At 39.6% G+C, this 17,240-nt stretch overlaps 1 protein-coding gene across 2 annotated transcripts; it reads left to right on the top strand.

Annotated features, from left to right (window-relative positions):
• The first annotated feature begins 3,679 nt into the window (after window positions 1-3,679).
• Window positions 3,680-16,725, top strand: LOC147537761 (uncharacterized). Of its 2 annotated transcripts, XM_086644422.1 has the most exons (3): window positions 4,182-4,751; window positions 4,827-7,427; window positions 15,578-16,725. In XM_086644422.1, the coding sequence occupies exon 2, from the start codon at window positions 5,684-5,686 to the stop codon at window positions 7,409-7,411; it is 1,728 nt and encodes a 575-aa protein (XP_086500548.1). In that variant the 5' UTR covers window positions 4,182-4,751; window positions 4,827-5,683; the 3' UTR covers window positions 7,412-7,427; window positions 15,578-16,725. The 2 variants fall into 2 exon arrangements, with proteins under 2 accessions (XP_086500547.1, XP_086500548.1); XM_086644421.1 differs by having other exon boundaries at window positions 3,680-7,427.
• The last annotated feature ends 515 nt before the right edge of the window (window positions 16,726-17,240 follow it).

The following is a 17,240-nucleotide window of genomic DNA, read 5'->3' as shown; positions in this document are numbered from 1 at the left end:
AGAATCCCAAGTTTTCTTATCTAAGTCCTATCATCTTTCGATCTCTACTCATAGACCTTTGATACCCAAATCATTTCATCCTTTGTGGTCCTTCATTAACTGATTCCAACATCCCTATGTTGTTCTCAATTCCGGTATGTACACTACATACCGGACCTGAAAAGCGTTTCTCCCACTAACCTTCTTGAAATCCTAGGATTCAAGATTTTCTTCATTCTTTTAGAAATCAAACGTCTTTGATTTCCACTGTTGCACCGAAGATTTCAACTCTTGCTTGCTTCATTCCCTTGACGGATTTCCGAAGCATGCTTGTTTACTAACTTCTAAAGTCGACGATTGTTACGGTTTTTGACTTCCTTGTGTTAGTATGGACTTAAACTTAGACCGATGTAAGATCTCGTTCATAACCTCTTGGTATGAATCCGCGATCTTAATCTTCTTCGTCTAGTTTTGGGGAAACTCCAACTTTTCCATCCTTCTCAGTTTTCTTCCTTGAAAACTAATTTTCTTCCAATGGTTTCGCTCCATTGACCAAATTATTAAGTTCCTAATCTTGATGAGAAAGGATTCCATAATCAATTGACTCCTAGCCAATTATAGAGTTGGTTTCCGTCTCTGCGCACGTCTATGCTCTTATCTTTTGTTAGTAAGATTTCAATCTTCTAGGCTTGTTAGATAAGTAGTAACGACCTTCAAGGCTTATGAGCAACATGATACTCTCAACACTTGAGATATCTCTTTTGAGTAACTTTCAACTACTTGATAGATCTCTGACGAATTTCTATTCGTCTTGCGAGGTAGATACTTATTCCTTTTCCTCCCACTGTATTATACCAGTTTTGTTGCTCTTGGTCGATCCATTCGAATTTTCCTCCCACTTATCCTTCGTAATTAATTATTTCTTTCGAAACTAATTATTAGGAGCATACCATCAAGAGCAACAAACACTTTGTTCTCTGATTGGTTGTGAGAAGCCCAAATTTCTTCTAAAGAAATTACGTCAGATTTGCTAATATATGCCTTGTAATCCTTGTACACGGACCTTTATCTTTTTAGACGGATTTCGGTTATGTGTGGGAAGTTGTGTCTAGACATATAGTGTTTATCGAAGGATAGAGTTTGATTCGTACTCTTCAATTTTATCCTTTTGGACGCTCCAACTTGGATAGGTTAGAAATGACGATCAACTTCTGTTTTTGACTCAAGATTCTCTTTTTTGTCAATTCGATTCTTCTCTTCCCAAGCGTTCTTGGTTATATCGAACGCTCTGTTCTCATCCCTTTATCATTGGGATGACCTCGTAGTATGAGTCACATTTTATTGCGTCTCTTTTACAAGGTAACCCAGTTTAGAATCTTTCCATACAAATGTTAATTTAGCACCTTTAAGACATCTCAATTAAGAACTAAACTCTTTTATTGATTCTCCATAATACTTAGTACAGAGATGATGTCTAACTAGAAAAAAATAATCTAGACTAGTGCCTAAAGAAGATTCCGACCTCTTGCAGCATCCTTAGCAATTGTGGCGTCTGCTTCTTCTTGGATCTCTTCTCCTTTGGCCAAATACTCAGTTCCCAACTGCTCCTGTACATTCACAATGATATTGCTGATGTCAAAAAATGGCTTTCTGTTAGATCAGCATGAAATAGGGAGTTGATGCATGACAACCTTAGTTATGTACGAATCCTCTGTTATATCGGGGATCGATTAGCTCTGTGTTCCTGCTTTCAGCTCTGTTTCTCTATGTTCCAGCTCCTGGCACTTGTTCCTCGCTCCTTGCTCCTTCTCCTTGCTCCAGCTCTTTCCTCCTGTCATCTGTTTTCGAGGGAGGAAAACCTGCAAAGGGTTCGAAAACCGCTCCAACGCTCAAGCCAGTCAGGGTGCTTTTGAAGTAAAAGAATGAATATTGATTGATCCTTTTGGGGGTGAGTTATGAGAACTCTGAGTTTATTGTGATCTTTTTGAGGTAAAGAGATCGTGTCCAGTGAAGGACGATGTGGGGGGCCTTTTATAGGCGATGTTAGGCCGACTGTGATTAGTGGATGAGGTAAGGCGGTTGCCGTCAAACCGAAGGGAAAGTTTCCTCTCTTGAGTATCTAGGGTTCCTCTCAGAGTCTATCCTGGATCATTGATAAGTGGAAGTTCCTAAGTTCAAGGATTCTCCGTAGATATCTTGCCGGTGTGATAGACTCTAAAAGAGAAGTTTCCTCCTTTAGATACGTGGAGTTCAAACTGACTTAAACACTTCGAGATGTGTAGCCGACTGAGATCTTTCTAGAAGTTTCCAGATTAAGTCGGTAGGTCGCTTGGCGTTGCTGCCTCCCCAGTTCTGGGCGTAAGACACTGGCCGAACCTGTGTGGACCCCCCTTACTCCTTTGAAGACCCTAGGGCTGATCTGTCCGTGCCATGCAGGGCTGGTTGCTTCTCGCCGACCTTCGAGTTAGAGGAATATGCGGTGGACCATCAGGAGCTCAGCTGTCCTGTTGCCTTAAGCCGGTTTGACCCTCTAGACTTCAGGTTTGATCTTGGCTCTTCAGACGTTAGCCAACGTCTGGACATTTTATGCATCATCATGAGTCCCGCCACTCCTTAGTCGAAAGTAACGAGACTGAGGAATAGAAGTAACTCGTGTGTTTTTTAACATTGAAGACCTTGAAGTCAAGGATTTTACTTGGACCAGAGATGTTTCGTGAAACTCAGTCTTTCTTCTGGTTTCCCAAAGCTGCATATTTCTGAGCTGATATTCGTCGAGCTGGTACAGACTGCTGACAGTAAAACCTCTTTTTTCTAAGACTATATTCGCCAGAACTGATTCAAACTGTGCTTGTCTTAGACTGATGGACGCGTAGTTTGTTCTCCTGAGACACGTTTCGACCTCTGCTCAAGCAATTAATTTCCTTTCCATGCGTTATTCTGTGACGTCACGTATTTGATCTTCTGATCACGCCTTTTTTGCGCTGATCTTTTGGGTTGTTGTACACGGCAGTTATTTCAGCATGTGTGGACACGTGGTGCCTTGTTAGTGGGAGAGTTGACGTGTCTTCTCGAAACCCGCCGATATCGTTTCGAATCTGATCAGTCTCGAGCTATGTGTATCCCTCGGTCATTATTCCTTTGAGCGTTCTGATGTGGCGTGAAAATGCCACATTTAGGTCACTTAACTTTGATGAGTTAGTTCTTTTCGAGTTTTATTTCTAATTATTTATGTGTTTTCATTGCTAGGTAGTTTATTTGGGGTTTGGTGTGTAATTCGGAATAAAGAGAGCGAATTATCACATTTCTATCTTATGCGACAAAAGGGAAGAAAAGAGCACCAGGGGTATTTTTGTCATTTTGGTCAAAATCAGAAGTCAAACAACAAGTGAAGTCAATGACGAGTCCGACGGTGAAAACGGAAGTCGATTCGGAGTTCGGACGGAGAAGTTGTGAATGAAAGAAGCCGAGGTTCGGTCTTGAAACAAGGATTCTATGAAGGCACCCCCCTTGGTTCTAAATGTAGAGACAAGATGAAGGCACTCCCTTGCTTTAGAAAGAAGCCCAACCCAAGAGCCCAAAAAGGAAGAGAATAATAGAGATTCTATGGGCACCTTTTTGGTCCAAGTCAAAATGGCCTAAGACTTAGTCAAGTTTGACTAAGTCTAGGGTTGTGTAAACACAAGTTGGGACACTATTCATCATCTTCAACTTTGGCAAGGAAAGAAACCAAGAGGAGAGAGCTTGAGTTTCTAGGGTTTTTGGTGTTCTTCACTAACAACCAAGGGTTTGAGAGTAAGAGGAGGAGAGGAGGTGCCGGCCAAGCTTTGGCCGACCAAAGCTTGGCCGGCCAAGTCGCGGCTGCATGAGTGTACGGGACAGCAGCATCTCGAGCTCCATTGGAGTAGCTCGGGTTGCTTCATCTTGCACGGGTCTTCAACAGCACGGACAAGGTGGCACCAAATCGGCAACAGCACGAGCAGCTGTTTCGGCAGCAGTACGAACGACACTTGCAGCTGCAGCATGGGACGAGCTGTAGCTGCTGTTCTCGGCCGGAACAGCAGCTGCTCATGGGAGCAGCAGCTTCTCATGGGAGCAGCAGCAGCTCGGAGTTGGGAGATAGCACGGGACGAGCGGGACGAGTAAAGGGCGTGCACGGGACGGAAGGAATGTGCTCGGAAAGCTTGCTCTGGCCGGATCTGAGGTTTTGGCCGGAATCCACCATTCTTTGACCGGATTTTTCTAAAGTTTTCGGCAACTTTCTTGGCCGGAAACCATAGGACTTTTGTTCCCCATCATCTTGGCTAGCTACCCATGTTGTTTGATTTGGTTTTTGATTGAAAGTGATTAGAGAGAGAAAGCTTGGTGAAGCTTTAATGGTGGTGGGTTTTAAATGAAGAAGATGAGTCTGGTTGCTAAGGTGAGATCTGATTTTTGCTCGGGGAGACCCATTATGCACTGTTAAGGGGAAATCCAGAAATTTGCTAAGGGGAGATCGGCTGAACCTTAACTACTCAAATTTTTCGACGAACCTAGCCTCGAACCACATCGAAAAAGGGGGATTTCTCATCATCTTCTTTTCATTTATTACTTATTCACCATGTTAGCTAAATCAAGTGTGTCGTTAATGAGATGAAATGTGATGAATTTGTGATTATCTATGTGATGATTTAATGTTTTGACAATAAATTGATGTTTTCTTATTTTGATTACTTGTTTCAATCGTTTTTCATGTGTCTTATCAAGTACTTCGCATAGTTAATCGATTAGGCAAAGTGATCGATATCGATCGTAGTCTAGATCCAAATTTCATGTGTCTTGTCATGCACTTCACATAGTTAGGCGGCTAGACGACATTTTCGATGATTCGGTTTTAATCGTTTAGGAAGTTTGTTTGACTAAGTATCATCTCTGGACATACGTAGTGCTTATGAACATCCATCGTAGGAATCGAGACTAGGTTTGTATCAATACATTCGATTGGACCGTAAATAGTTGTAGGTTCACCACAACGGATTCCCGGACCTCGACACCTCTCTCACTTATTTGTTGCCTCCCTACTCTTGTTCCTTCAACTCCTCTCTCGAATCTCTCTCGCCTGTTTACATTGATAATTTAGTTTGTTTTACTTGTTTTCTCCTTGTTGCTTATTCATTAAACCCCCCGTTATATTTGTTTCTTTCCGTCTTAGTCTAAGTTAGCTAGTAACACTTAAACCGACGAATAAGACCCTTCAATATCCAAACTACTTTCCTATCCTTGGATCGATCCCGGCTTTGCCGGATTACTACTTGATACCTCCGCTTGGGTTTGCAACCTTTTCGGGTGCATCAAGTTTTTGGCACCGCTGCCGGGGATAGGTCTAGTAGTTTGAATATCGTTTGTCGTGTTTTTCATTAGTTTGGTGTTATTTGTTTACTTAGACGTTTTTTTGTTTATTTTCGTAGTTTCTTCTTAATTTTTTTGAATTTCTCTAAGGTACTCATCCAAGGAGCTCTAAAGGACGAAAGTTAACAAGTTTGGGGATATAAAGGGAGACACAAGAAAAGGGAAGAGGATCAAATTGTGGTAACAAACGCCACCTCTAGTATCGTTCCCTAACCTTTACTAATTTGAGCGGCTTAAGTGCATTTGCATCTTGTCTATTATTGATAGTAGTTGAATTGAAAACTTGTGATTGCTTGCATTTTGCTTTAATTGTGCTTCAATGGATGGTTATGGGAATGATAGTTGGAATGATGGGTATAAGGTTCATCGACCACTTAGAAGTCTTAGAGACTACCTTGAACCTAATATGGCTAGCATACCTTCATGCATCATATTTCCGAGTTATGAGTGTAATTTAGACATAGACCCTGAGACTATTCCATTACTTCCTATATTTCGAGGCCTAGAGAATGAAGATCCATATTTTCATTTGAGAGAGTTCGATGAGATTTGCTCGATACTCCCAATCAATGGAGTACTTGAGGAAGTCGCTAAGCTCAAACTATTTCCATTATCATTGAAAGAAAAGTCGAAGATATGGTTTCATTCTCTAAGGCCTAGGACTATAAGAAGTTGGGATGAGATGACTAGGGCGTTTTTGAAAAAGTTTTTCCCAATCCATCGAATCAACACCTTAAGAAGAGAAATTATGAATTTTGGGCAACACAAAGAGGAGACCTTCTTTGGGTGTTGGGAGAGATTTAAAGACCTCCTTCTCGCATGTCCACATCATAACTATGAAATATGGAGGGTCATCGGGTTCTTTTACGATGGTTTGACCTCCAAATTGAAACACTTCGTGGAAGTGATGTGCAACGGAGAGTTTATGAGTAAAAGTCCTAATGAGGCTTGGGAGTATCTCGACCTCTTAGCGGAGAAGGCCCAAGATTGGGACACACCCGTTAAGAGTGACGGAGATATAGCCGAAGGAAACCATTACTCAAAAGGAGGCATATGGTTTTTAAAGGAGAATGGGGAAGTAGAAGATAAAATTGCATACATGGCTCGGAAAGAATTTATAGATATGCATGATGGTGATTTAGCGATTGATAGTGTCTGTAGCATTTGTGCAAGTCGAGAACACGTAGCAAGTAAATGCCCTACTATTTCTCTTTGTCGAGATGTCTCGCTAGGATGCACAAATGTCGTAAACACTCATATGAAGCCCGTAGGTTCGAGGAGTGATGTCTTTACCAATGATTATGAGAATCTTCAAGAGTCCTTAGTTGGTTCTTATGCGTCTCATCATGAGAGGACTCTTAAAGATGTTTCGAAATCATTTTATGAGGCAGAAACTCAGATTAGCCAAAATACCTTGCACGCCCTTAAAGAGATGGAGGAAAAATTGAAAGACATCGAGAAAAGGGTTTCCCAACCCCAAACTCCAACAAATTCCAAGGGTATAGGTGAGGGTAATACACCTAGTGCTAGTGTTAAATGTGTTACGTTTAGTTCCACTCTCGAAATAGATGAAGTATCTAACTTGGAGACCCCCATGAAGGTAGATATACCCGAGGATCTTACAAATTCTGAGAGAGGAGATGAACATAACGAGGCTTTAAAGTCGAAATCTGAACCAAAACCAGTTGATAGACCTAAACTCTCATTCTCTCAACAATTATTGCCTACCTGTGATATATATATGCTTGCACCGGTAGTTCAAAGGGACAATACTATTAATGCTCAGGAGGACCATAACAACATGACTAGTTTGATTCCTGAGACCTTTGTAGATCATTTTGGTGAAATGCATTCCCCCTCTGTTATTTTATCAAACTTTGTTGCCTTGTCATCATCCAAATTTGGAGATTACCTCTTATTTTTTGTCGTCTCACGTATAAACCCATACCATTACATTGTGGTGAGACGGTTCTTACCAGTTATAACTTTCGTATGGGTAGACCCCCAAATATTTCGTCTTTTGTTATATGATTGGTTGGTCTATTGAGATGGGTTTGATGTTTGTGTAGGGATTTACACCCTTCTACTAGTGTTTATAGCGGAAATATGACATCTAATGTCTACACTAGTATTCCCAGGATCACATGCAAAACTAGTAATTAATCTAATGGAGATAGTAGATTACCTTAATCGCTTTTCCCTCGAACTAGTTGAATTGATTGAAGAAGACCAAGAGCTTCAAGTGTAGCTCCTCTACTTGGGACACGAGCAATCAATTTGATCTCCCACCTTGTTGTATAGCTAGCACACCAATGGTGATTGGAAAAGAAGAACACCTTCTTCTTTGACTAGATTGATAGTAATGGGAATTAGCTCACTTTCTCCTCTCTACTTGATGTGGTAGAGTAAGAAAGCTTAGAGAGAAATTCCACACCTTATTCTCTGCCCTAAGAGTGTTTATATAGAACCCTAATAAGAATCCACCTCCTTTTAGGTTTCCTAAAACACCCTTTAGAATAAGATTTAGGGAAATAGTCGAAAATAGCAACTATTGGTATTTTCTCAATTCCCCAAGGAGGAGGTGCCCAAACACCACGAAAATTGGCATATATAATGTTTATTATATCAGAAACTAACCCTCCAAAATTCAGCCCAATCCGAGTCCTAGAAGTACCCGAACCGGTCTAGGCCCAAAAACCCTGTTTTTGGCCTTTTTGTACTATCTTTGCCTAATTCCTTTTTAGGCCTATGAAATATGTTTATGGGACACTCCCATGATTATATCTCACTCCCACTAGTCATATCCTAGATCAATTTGTCACTCTTATGTGTAACCCGTTGTAGGATCCGATCGAAGTTAGCCGCGAATTACTTCGTAATTCGACGATCGTAGTTGGTCTCTAGCTACAACTCTACGATCCCTAAATCAATCGGACTTGATGATCTTCCACATCAATTGTCCTATCCGACAAATTGTTCGCATTGTCACCTTGGTCGAAGGACATCTCCTTCAACTCCTTCAGACTCCCACTTGGACTTAGAACAAGTGCAATGCCTCGATTCCCGTGTCAATTTAGTATCCCATCTGATACGTCACATCATTCAAACTTTCTTGATATCCGAGTACAACTGTAAATGACAAACGATTAACTTTTAATCCGTTTGAGCGCGGCCACTCATTTTCAGTTGCTACTCATCAAGTGGCCTTGAGACACTTTGTACCTAATGTGACACAATCCATTCTTGCGCTCCCACTTAACTTCATGTCTATCCTGTCCTCCCCAGTATCCGTCTTTATAACCTCCTTTTACGGCGCGGCGTTTAACGGAACCAAAGTCGGGCATTCCTTACATAAGATGAGTGGAGCACTCATGTTTTGAGGAATCTCTCCAATTGTCTTTATGAGAAGTATTGACGTTCATCACGAATGATGTACTTCTCATTTGAGGGTTATCCAGTGTATAAACCTTTTATACACCCACGTAGTCGAATAGAATATACTATTCCTATAGCCCATGAAACTGCGCTAACCCATCGACTCCCGTGCTAGTCTTCGTGAGTCATTGTTGTCCATGCAATGACCTGGACCAGGGATTTTTGATAATAAATATTCCAAGTTCACTTAATAGGGTTTCATTCATCAGATCACGTATCTGACAAACCTATTCGGAACGTTTTATTATCTATGGACTGTCGTTTAAACACTAAACCAAGTTTAGACGACTGGTGAAATAATTCTTATTATTTCTGATAACGAGAGTTGTAAATCTGAGCCTCTTCCGTAAAACCCCTTTTACCCACTCAGTTTTACTTGTCGAGGTTTAAAATTACACCTCATGCCTTAGACTGTGTATGAATCTCATACTATGCCTTAGGTGACAGTTTAGTTTGACTACCGTGGTAGTCGGTTTTAAACTTTGCTTATTATCAATTAATTTGAAGATTACTATCTTCAACCTTGATAATATCTAGTAATCTTTACTAGGGTTAAGGCCTTTAATTCTTTGTGTAGTATTTGCAACAGTTCCCGGCTTAAAACACTTTTAGCCTACTTTCCTTCCATGTCTGGAAGTTTGCTACGATGACATGTTCAATTTTGTACTACTTCATCCTTTAGCCTTCTAGGATGTACTAAGTAGTGTTTCGGTTTTCCAATCCGAATTCGGATGTTTAAATGCTAATCATGTCCAACATAATTGACTTTATGTTTTCGAACATAAATGTCTCTCTCATGCGTGCTAGCTCATCGGTGTCTTTTAGACTCCGAGTTTTGCAACGCCCTCTGTCATGAGTTTTTGGGTCGAAATTCTTTTAGACTTTCCGAGTCTTAGATTTTCTGTTTTGGATCTCAAGCATCTCAGCGTACTGAGTCTCTCTAATCCTATCATCCTTTTGATCTATGCTTATAGATCTTCAGATGCCCAAAATGGCATTTTATCCTTTTGTGTGTGGTCCTTTATTGAGTCAGTTCGTTACTGTTATACAACACCTTATGTCGTACTCAATCTTTTGTATGTACTCTGCATACGGACCCGGAAGGTTTGTTTACTCCCACTTACCTTCTTGAAACTCGTGATTCAAGATTTTCTTCATTCTCCAGGAATCAAATTTCTCTGATTGCCTTCTGAATCGAAGATTCTAACTCTTGCGTGCTTTTAATCCGTCGATAGATTTCTGAAGCATGCTTGTGGACATAACTTGATTGGAAGAATCTTTATTCTTCTTGTCTCGTTTCGGGAAACACGAATGTTTCCATCCTTCTCAGTTTTCTATTTTGGAAAACCAATTTAGGTCTTTTGTTGACTTAAATTATCAAGCTTCATGTCTTGACGAGATATGGATTCCACGATGATTTTGGGTTCTAGCCAAAATCTAGAGTCAGTTTCCGTTTCTGCGCAGGTCTTTTATCTCTTCAGAAATAACCTTTATTTTCTGTGTCTTTGAGATTTGACCTTTTAGGGCTTTTGAACAACAATTTGGAATTTTCTCAATTACTTTAAGATATTCCTTTAGAGACACTTTCACTTGTTTTGAGAGTTCTCCGGCGAATGACATTCGCTTTTGTGCGGTGGGTTTATAAGATCATGTCTTTAACCTTTCCTTTTCCGAGGAGCCGCAGTTTGTTGCTCTTGGTCGACTTTAATCGTCTTGTACAAGTTTCATGATTGTTCTTCATGACCCTCCATGATTTTTCTCATGATCGAATTAAATCGACTTGTACTTTTCTCCCACTTATTCTTTTAATAATTAGTGTTTTCTCCCAGACTACTAGGTGTGCTAATTATTAGAAGAATACTATCATGAGCAACAAACACTTTGTTCTCTTGATTAGTTATGGAAGAAGCCCAAATTTCTTTTAAAAGAAATTGCATCAGATATTAGCTAGTTTTGTAATGCTTTTACAAGCTTAGCTGTTAGACGGAATTTTGGTAAGTGTGAAAACAATCGTTTATAGAATATGTCCCAAAATATTCGGAAGACTGGCTTAAACCCATCTTTGATCGAATTATGCATAGCAATGTTCGATTGCTCCCACTGAATCCACCATCCGTCGGATGTGTTCCATGGAGCAGAGTTGGGAAACTGTTTCTCAACTCCTTTGATGGTTATCAAGTGTTTGACTCAAGTTTTCACTATCTTGTCAAAGTGATTCTTTACTTCGGTTTGTACTTTGTTTGAACCTTTCAAACATTCTGACTTATACTTTATGATTTGTACGTTTCCATACTTCATGAAGTTGTCAGAGTACGTATTTGAAGTTTCTCTCGTTAGCTTCTGCAAGTAAACTTATAGGTCTGCATAACACCGTATGAGTCCTAATAGATTACTAGTCTTTATGCCTTTTGAAAAGGGTGACTTTGTCAATTAGTCCTTAAGACCCAATTGACAATGCTGAAGTTTAATGAGTTTGAATCTCTTGATTTTAGCCATTATCAATGTTAACCTTCAGTTAATTTTATCACTGGTTTAAAACATCAGACGTTTCTAGAAGAACAAAATAATCACTATTAAGTTCTAAGCTAGATCAGTGTCTAAAAGAAGACTTCGATCCCTTTCAGCATCCCTAGCATTACTGCTTCTGCTCCCTCTTGGATCTTTACTTCTTTTAGTCAAGTATGTGATTTCCTTGAGCTCCCACTGAGCCGCTCATCTGGTCTTAAATACCTGATGAAGGAATTTTACGATACTTGTTTTTAACTTTGTTAACAAGGATACGGAATCGGAATTCATAATTCCATTCCTTTTGTCCTCCAGGTGCTAAAGGTAGTTTCCTTTTAAATGGTCTAGCCATTGTTCAGAAACATTCACAGTAATGAGAAATACTCTTGATCATGTACTCGGTAGCTGCTTTTCTTTGATCAAATGTTTGTCTCACTTGACTGATCCTTTTGCCCTTTTGAATCTATTTCTTAGATTCTTTGTACCAAATCTTAAGAACCTTTCTTAGACTGGATATTCCCGTATGTTCTGCTCAGTTTGTTTGTAACAACCTGAGTGACTCATCTAAGGTCTTATCTATCTTTGTTCAATCAATATTGAATTGGGTAATAGATGTATTCTGTTGTCTTCCGTTAGGATGACTTTCAGATTGCCTTGGAGGTCTCGTACCTCTCCATTTATGACTTCTGTGGGAAATTCTTCCTCAGTTTGTCTTAATGGTTATGCTAGCATTCATTATTCTTCCAAAGAGAATGTTATACGATTGCTTGCAAATGGCTTTTGACCTTCTCTTGTATGAGTCAACATTGGGATTGGGTATTCTAGTGACCTTCCTTTTGAATCTGAGAATTATTCTCGGATTCATTCTTCCATTCTAGGAAGTGGATCAGCACCTCCCTTAGGTGTGATTCAATGTTGAAATCGTTTGTGTCATCTTAAAACTACATAAAGAAATGGCAAAGTTTTAAAACTCGTTATCGTTTTTGAAAAACATTAGTTTTCCCACATTATTCAATAAAAATCGTCCCCGATTGAATAAGTGATTCCAAGACCCCAGTTCTTCGAAGTAAAGCGGACGAAGGCCCTACCCTTTGACTCCGTCATTCCGGGTGAGTGAATTCCTTCACTGATCATACCTTATGACTCTTGGTTAATAGATTTCATTAATGAATGACTAATCTATCCTTTTGCCTCGAGTATCCAAGACTCTCTTGCTGATCTCGTTGAGTAAAACCATTTAGACGTGTAGGCCTCTTCTATAGACCTACCCGCATTGTCCCAAGGTAGAGGAGGTACTCTGCGAAGGCCGACCCACCTTCCTCGAACAAGGGCGCAACGAGTGTCTTAATCTGGATAGGCGATTACTCAAGATTACTTTTGGGGACTTTTACGCTAGTCTGGCGTTTGTTATAGTGAACTATTTAGCCTAACTAACATCCACGACATAAAGCGTAAATAAGTAAGTAAATGCGCGCGAGAAAGTAAATCAAGCAGACATGGATCCTAGTATGGCCCCTAACCTAGAAGATCTAATCACCCTTGGTTTTCTTCTTGTTTCGCCTTTTGGTTCGTCTTAGATCGCCATCTTGGAACCTCCATTGATTTCTCCCACTTGCCTTTGGATTTCATCCTCGAGTTTCTTCAATGGACTCATAGACCCTAAACTCTAATTACAAGACTCTAACGATTCGCAGATCGTATAAACTTGAAATTAAAATTAATTACAAAGCATGCACCCATCCGTGCTTAAAACAAGAATAAAGAAATAAATCTATGGCCATACTAGTTTCCCGCATTCACATCACATGCAATCATATAATATATCAAGGCTAAGAATTATATATGCATGATTATCTTGGGAGATACTTTTGTTGACATCACATGTCACATTACGGACCTTAAGTCTAAATTCGAAGAATTCTACTAGTGGTGCTTTCCGGTTTTATCTTTTATGATTTCTAAAATCATCTTTAAGAAAAACTCCGTTTTGGGCTCGAGAAAGCCCGGGTCAATTTCGGAAAAAATATTGGTTCGATTCTTAATGATTTCATAAATCAATTTAAAGAGAAATCCGTTTTGGGCTATTGGATGGCCCGGATTGATTTTGGAATTATTTGGTTGGAATCGGAAAATAATTTTTGGCAAAAACTTCCACTCGAATGATGATCCCTTTTCGTGGTCCGAAAAGCCTCGAAAAAGCCCGGGACAAGTCCTAGACAAGTCCCGGCCCAAGCCCAAAAAAGGGCTCGGACAAGGTCCGGACATAGCACGGCCCATAGGGCCGGCATGTCCTGGCCGAGGCCTATCAAGGCCTGGTCTCGTCCTGGCCGGAGCCAGGACGCTAGTCCATGTACCAGACGCGTCCTAGACGTGTCTGGTACTGGACCGGACCAGCACTAGGTGTCTCGGACTAGTCCGAGACACCCAGAACCTCCCAGACGCGTCTCCAAGACGCGTCTGGTCGAGTGCTCTGGACGCGTCCTAGACGCGTCCAGGAAGCTCCTTCGCAGCTGCTGGTCGCGTCTTAGACGCGACCTGGACGCGTCTTCAAGACGCGTCCAGAAGCTTCTATCGCAGCTGCTGGTCGCGTCTTCAAGAGGCGTCTCAGCAGCTGCTCTGGACGCGTCCAGAGGACGCATCCAGGAGCCTCCTGGCCGGACACTAGGGTTTTTCAAAACCCTAGTTTCCAAAAAAAAAAAAAAAAAAAATTCTTATGCAACTCTAAGTTGCTATTTTCCAATTTTTAAAACTTTTCTTAAATTTTTGAAATTCCTTTTAGAACACTTCTAAAAAATTTTTAAAACTTTTACAAACTTTTAAATTTTTCCAAATTTGTTTTGAGAGCTTCCTAAAGTCAAAACTACTCTTTTTAGAACACTTCTAAAATTCCAAAATTTTGTTTTTCAAAAGTTTCCAAAACTTAAAAACAACTCTTAATCAAACCAATTTTGGATCAAAATCTAGGTTTTTGAAATTTTTCAAAGAACAATTTTGAAATCAATTTTGAAAAATCTTTGAATCCAATTCATAATTAATCAAATTTTATGTTTAAAACCTTTTTAAATATAACTATCAACATAATCAAGCATGGATTAGTTTGAAACTCAATGAAATTGAGTCTTTTAAAACACTTTTAATCATCAATTTGATTCTCAATTTGAAAATTTATTGAATCCCATCAAATTATGAGTTTAAAATACTTTTAAAAACATCTTTTAAAATACTTTTATAAACTCAATTTTCAAACTATTAAGCATATTAATTAGTTCGATTCTTAGCAAAAACTAGTTAATAGCAAGAGGCTCTGACGCCACTGTAGGGATTTACACCCTTCTACTAGTGTTTATAGTGGAAATATGACATCTAATGTCTACACTAGTATTCCCAGGATCACATGCAAAACTAGTAATTAATCTAATGGAGATAGTAGATTACCTTAATCGCTTTTCCCTCGAACTAGTTGAATTGATTGAAGAAGACCAAGAGCTTCAAGTGTAGCTCCTCTACTTGGGACACGAGCAATCAATTTGATCTCCCACCTTGTTGTATAGCTAGCACACCAATGGTGGTTGGAAAAGAAGAACACCTTCTTCTTTGACTAGATTGATAGTAATGGGAATTAGCTCACTTTCTCCTCTCTACTTGATGTGGTAGAGTAAGAAAGCTTAGAGAGAAATTCCACACCTTATTCTCTGCCCTAAGAGTGTTTATATAGAACCCTAATAAGAATCCACCTCCTTTTAGGTTTCCTAAAACACCCTTTAGAATAAGATTTAGGGAAATAGTCGAAAATAGCAACTATTGGTATTTTCTCAATTCCCCAAGGAGGAGGTGCCCAAACACCACGAAAATTGGCAGATATAATGTTTATTATATCAGCAACTAACCCTCCAAAATTCAGCCCAATCCGAGTCCTAGAAGTACCCGAACCGGTCTAGGCCCAAAAACCCTGTTTTTGGCCTTTTTGTACTATCTTTGCCTAATTCCTTTTTAGGCCTATGAGATATGTTTATGGGACACTCCCATGATTATATCTCACTCCCACTAGTCATATCTTAGATCAATTTGTCACTCTTATGTGTAACCCGTTGTAGGATCCGATCGAAGTTAGCCGCGAATTACTTCGTAATTCGACGATCGTAGTTGGTCTCTAGCTACAACTCTACGATCCCTAAATCAATCGGACTTGATGATCTTCCACATCAATTGTCCTATCCGACAAATTGTTCGCATTGTCACCTTGGTCGAAGGACATCTCCTTCAACTCCTTCAGTTTGTGGGTATCATCTCTGAAAACCCTCCACGAGACCTAACTCGTGCTCTTGTGCAAGCAAGAGAATCAATGACTAATTACATGGTTCGATGCAATCGAGTGATCCTGCGTGAGTGGTCATTTTTATGTTGTCATGCTTATGCTTCATTCTTATGTTTTATATTGATGTGTTAGGAGTGTTTCTCACTTTGTATACTTTTGGGACGTGGTTTGTTCCAAGTTTGGGGATGGCGATGGGCTTATCATCAACTTGGAACTCGAATACACAAGTCTTGGTAGTATAAATTTCTATCTCCGCCGGCTATGGTAATATCCTTCCACTCTTCTCTTTAACTTATTGTACCTCTTATCTTTTGGTGAGTATATGCTTAGAACATTGAGGACAATGTAGTTTTAAGTTTGGGGATGGGGATACGACTTTTTGGTCGCATGACATCATGACCTTAGATTTCAAAAGACAAGAGAGTTCAACAAATTGACCAAATTTGAAAATTTTGGGTAGATTTGGTATGACTCTAGTGGTATTTCTAAGTATGTTGATACATGTGGTTCTTTCTTGATAAATCTTATGCATGCTCTTAGTCTTTTCATGAATGTTAAGTCCTTTGGTGTTGGTGTCTTATCATGTGAGTAGCATCTTAAGGAAGAAGGAACACTTCTAAGTGACCTAAAATAGTCATTAGTGGAGACTTCAACCCATGTGAGATATCTGAGCCTTGTTATTGCTTTTGAGTGTACTCTTCCGCGCTAACTCCGAGTAGAATGAAGAGCTACTCAACTTCGCAACTTTCAAAAGAGCTTAGACGATCTCATGAGCTCAACTTCCTTAGCCACTAGGAGTGACATCAGGATAGCGAATAAACCTTACTCTTGTAGTCCATGAAACCCGATAATGGTGTCAACTTTAGGGAAACGGATACTCCACCATCCATTCATCATACTACTCTCGAGAATCAAGACATGAAAAGTAAAGAAAAAAGGATGTGAAAGCAAAATGTGAAAGTAAAGGTGATTTGTTGAGAATACTAGTTGTATTTTTGTTTTGGTGTTTGGGTATGTGTGTAAGAAAGTGAAAAGTGAAAAGAAGAGAAAAGAAAAAAAAAAAAAAAAAAAAAAAAAAAAAAAAAAAAAAAAAAAAAAGAAAGAAAGTGTATATATGTGTTATTTTGTGTTTGTGTAAGTGTTGTGGAAAATAAAGTATTCAAGGCAAGAAGTTAAGTTTAAAGGTTGTTTGAGTGTTCTTTTATCGTTGAAGGCATCGACATTCTCGGGATTTCATCATCTTCCATTCCATCACTTGTATCCGTTGACTTTTAAGAGACATTATTAGAGGGTAGAGTGGGTGAGAAGGGTGAGTGAGCTTCCCCATTCCGTTAGTGGTTATTTCCATTCTTAAGAGATCATTTCGTTTTAGAACTTGTTATCCTCATTTAATTTTGTATGTGTTGAGTTTCCGTTATTCCATGCTCACACATGAGAGTGAACCATTGCAATTCGATTTGAGTGATTTCATGTTAAAGAGCGTATGACCGTGAGGCTAAAGTCGAGGCGAAATGTGCTATGATAGGAAACAAGGTTTTGTAACTTTAGCCTTGGATGATACTCATGATGATGAGACATTTGCACTTGAGTATGAAAGTATTAGTGAGGAGACTCTTAGCAT

The sequence above is a fragment of the Eschscholzia californica genome, unplaced genomic scaffold, assembly GCF_041429995.1.
Source record: "Eschscholzia californica isolate CP2 unplaced genomic scaffold, dmEscCali1.0.p SCAF_5, whole genome shotgun sequence".
Lineage (NCBI taxonomy): Eukaryota > Viridiplantae > Streptophyta > Magnoliopsida > Ranunculales > Papaveraceae > Eschscholzia > Eschscholzia californica.
The sequence above is the reverse complement of the archived record's forward strand: the minus strand, read 5'-3'. Positions and strand labels throughout refer to the sequence as shown.

Excerpts from the sequence above, each read along its gene's own strand:
- LOC147537761 (XM_086644421.1), top strand. The coding sequence starts at position 5,684 with ATGGATGGTTATGGGAATGATAGTTGGAATGATGGGTATAAGGTTCAT.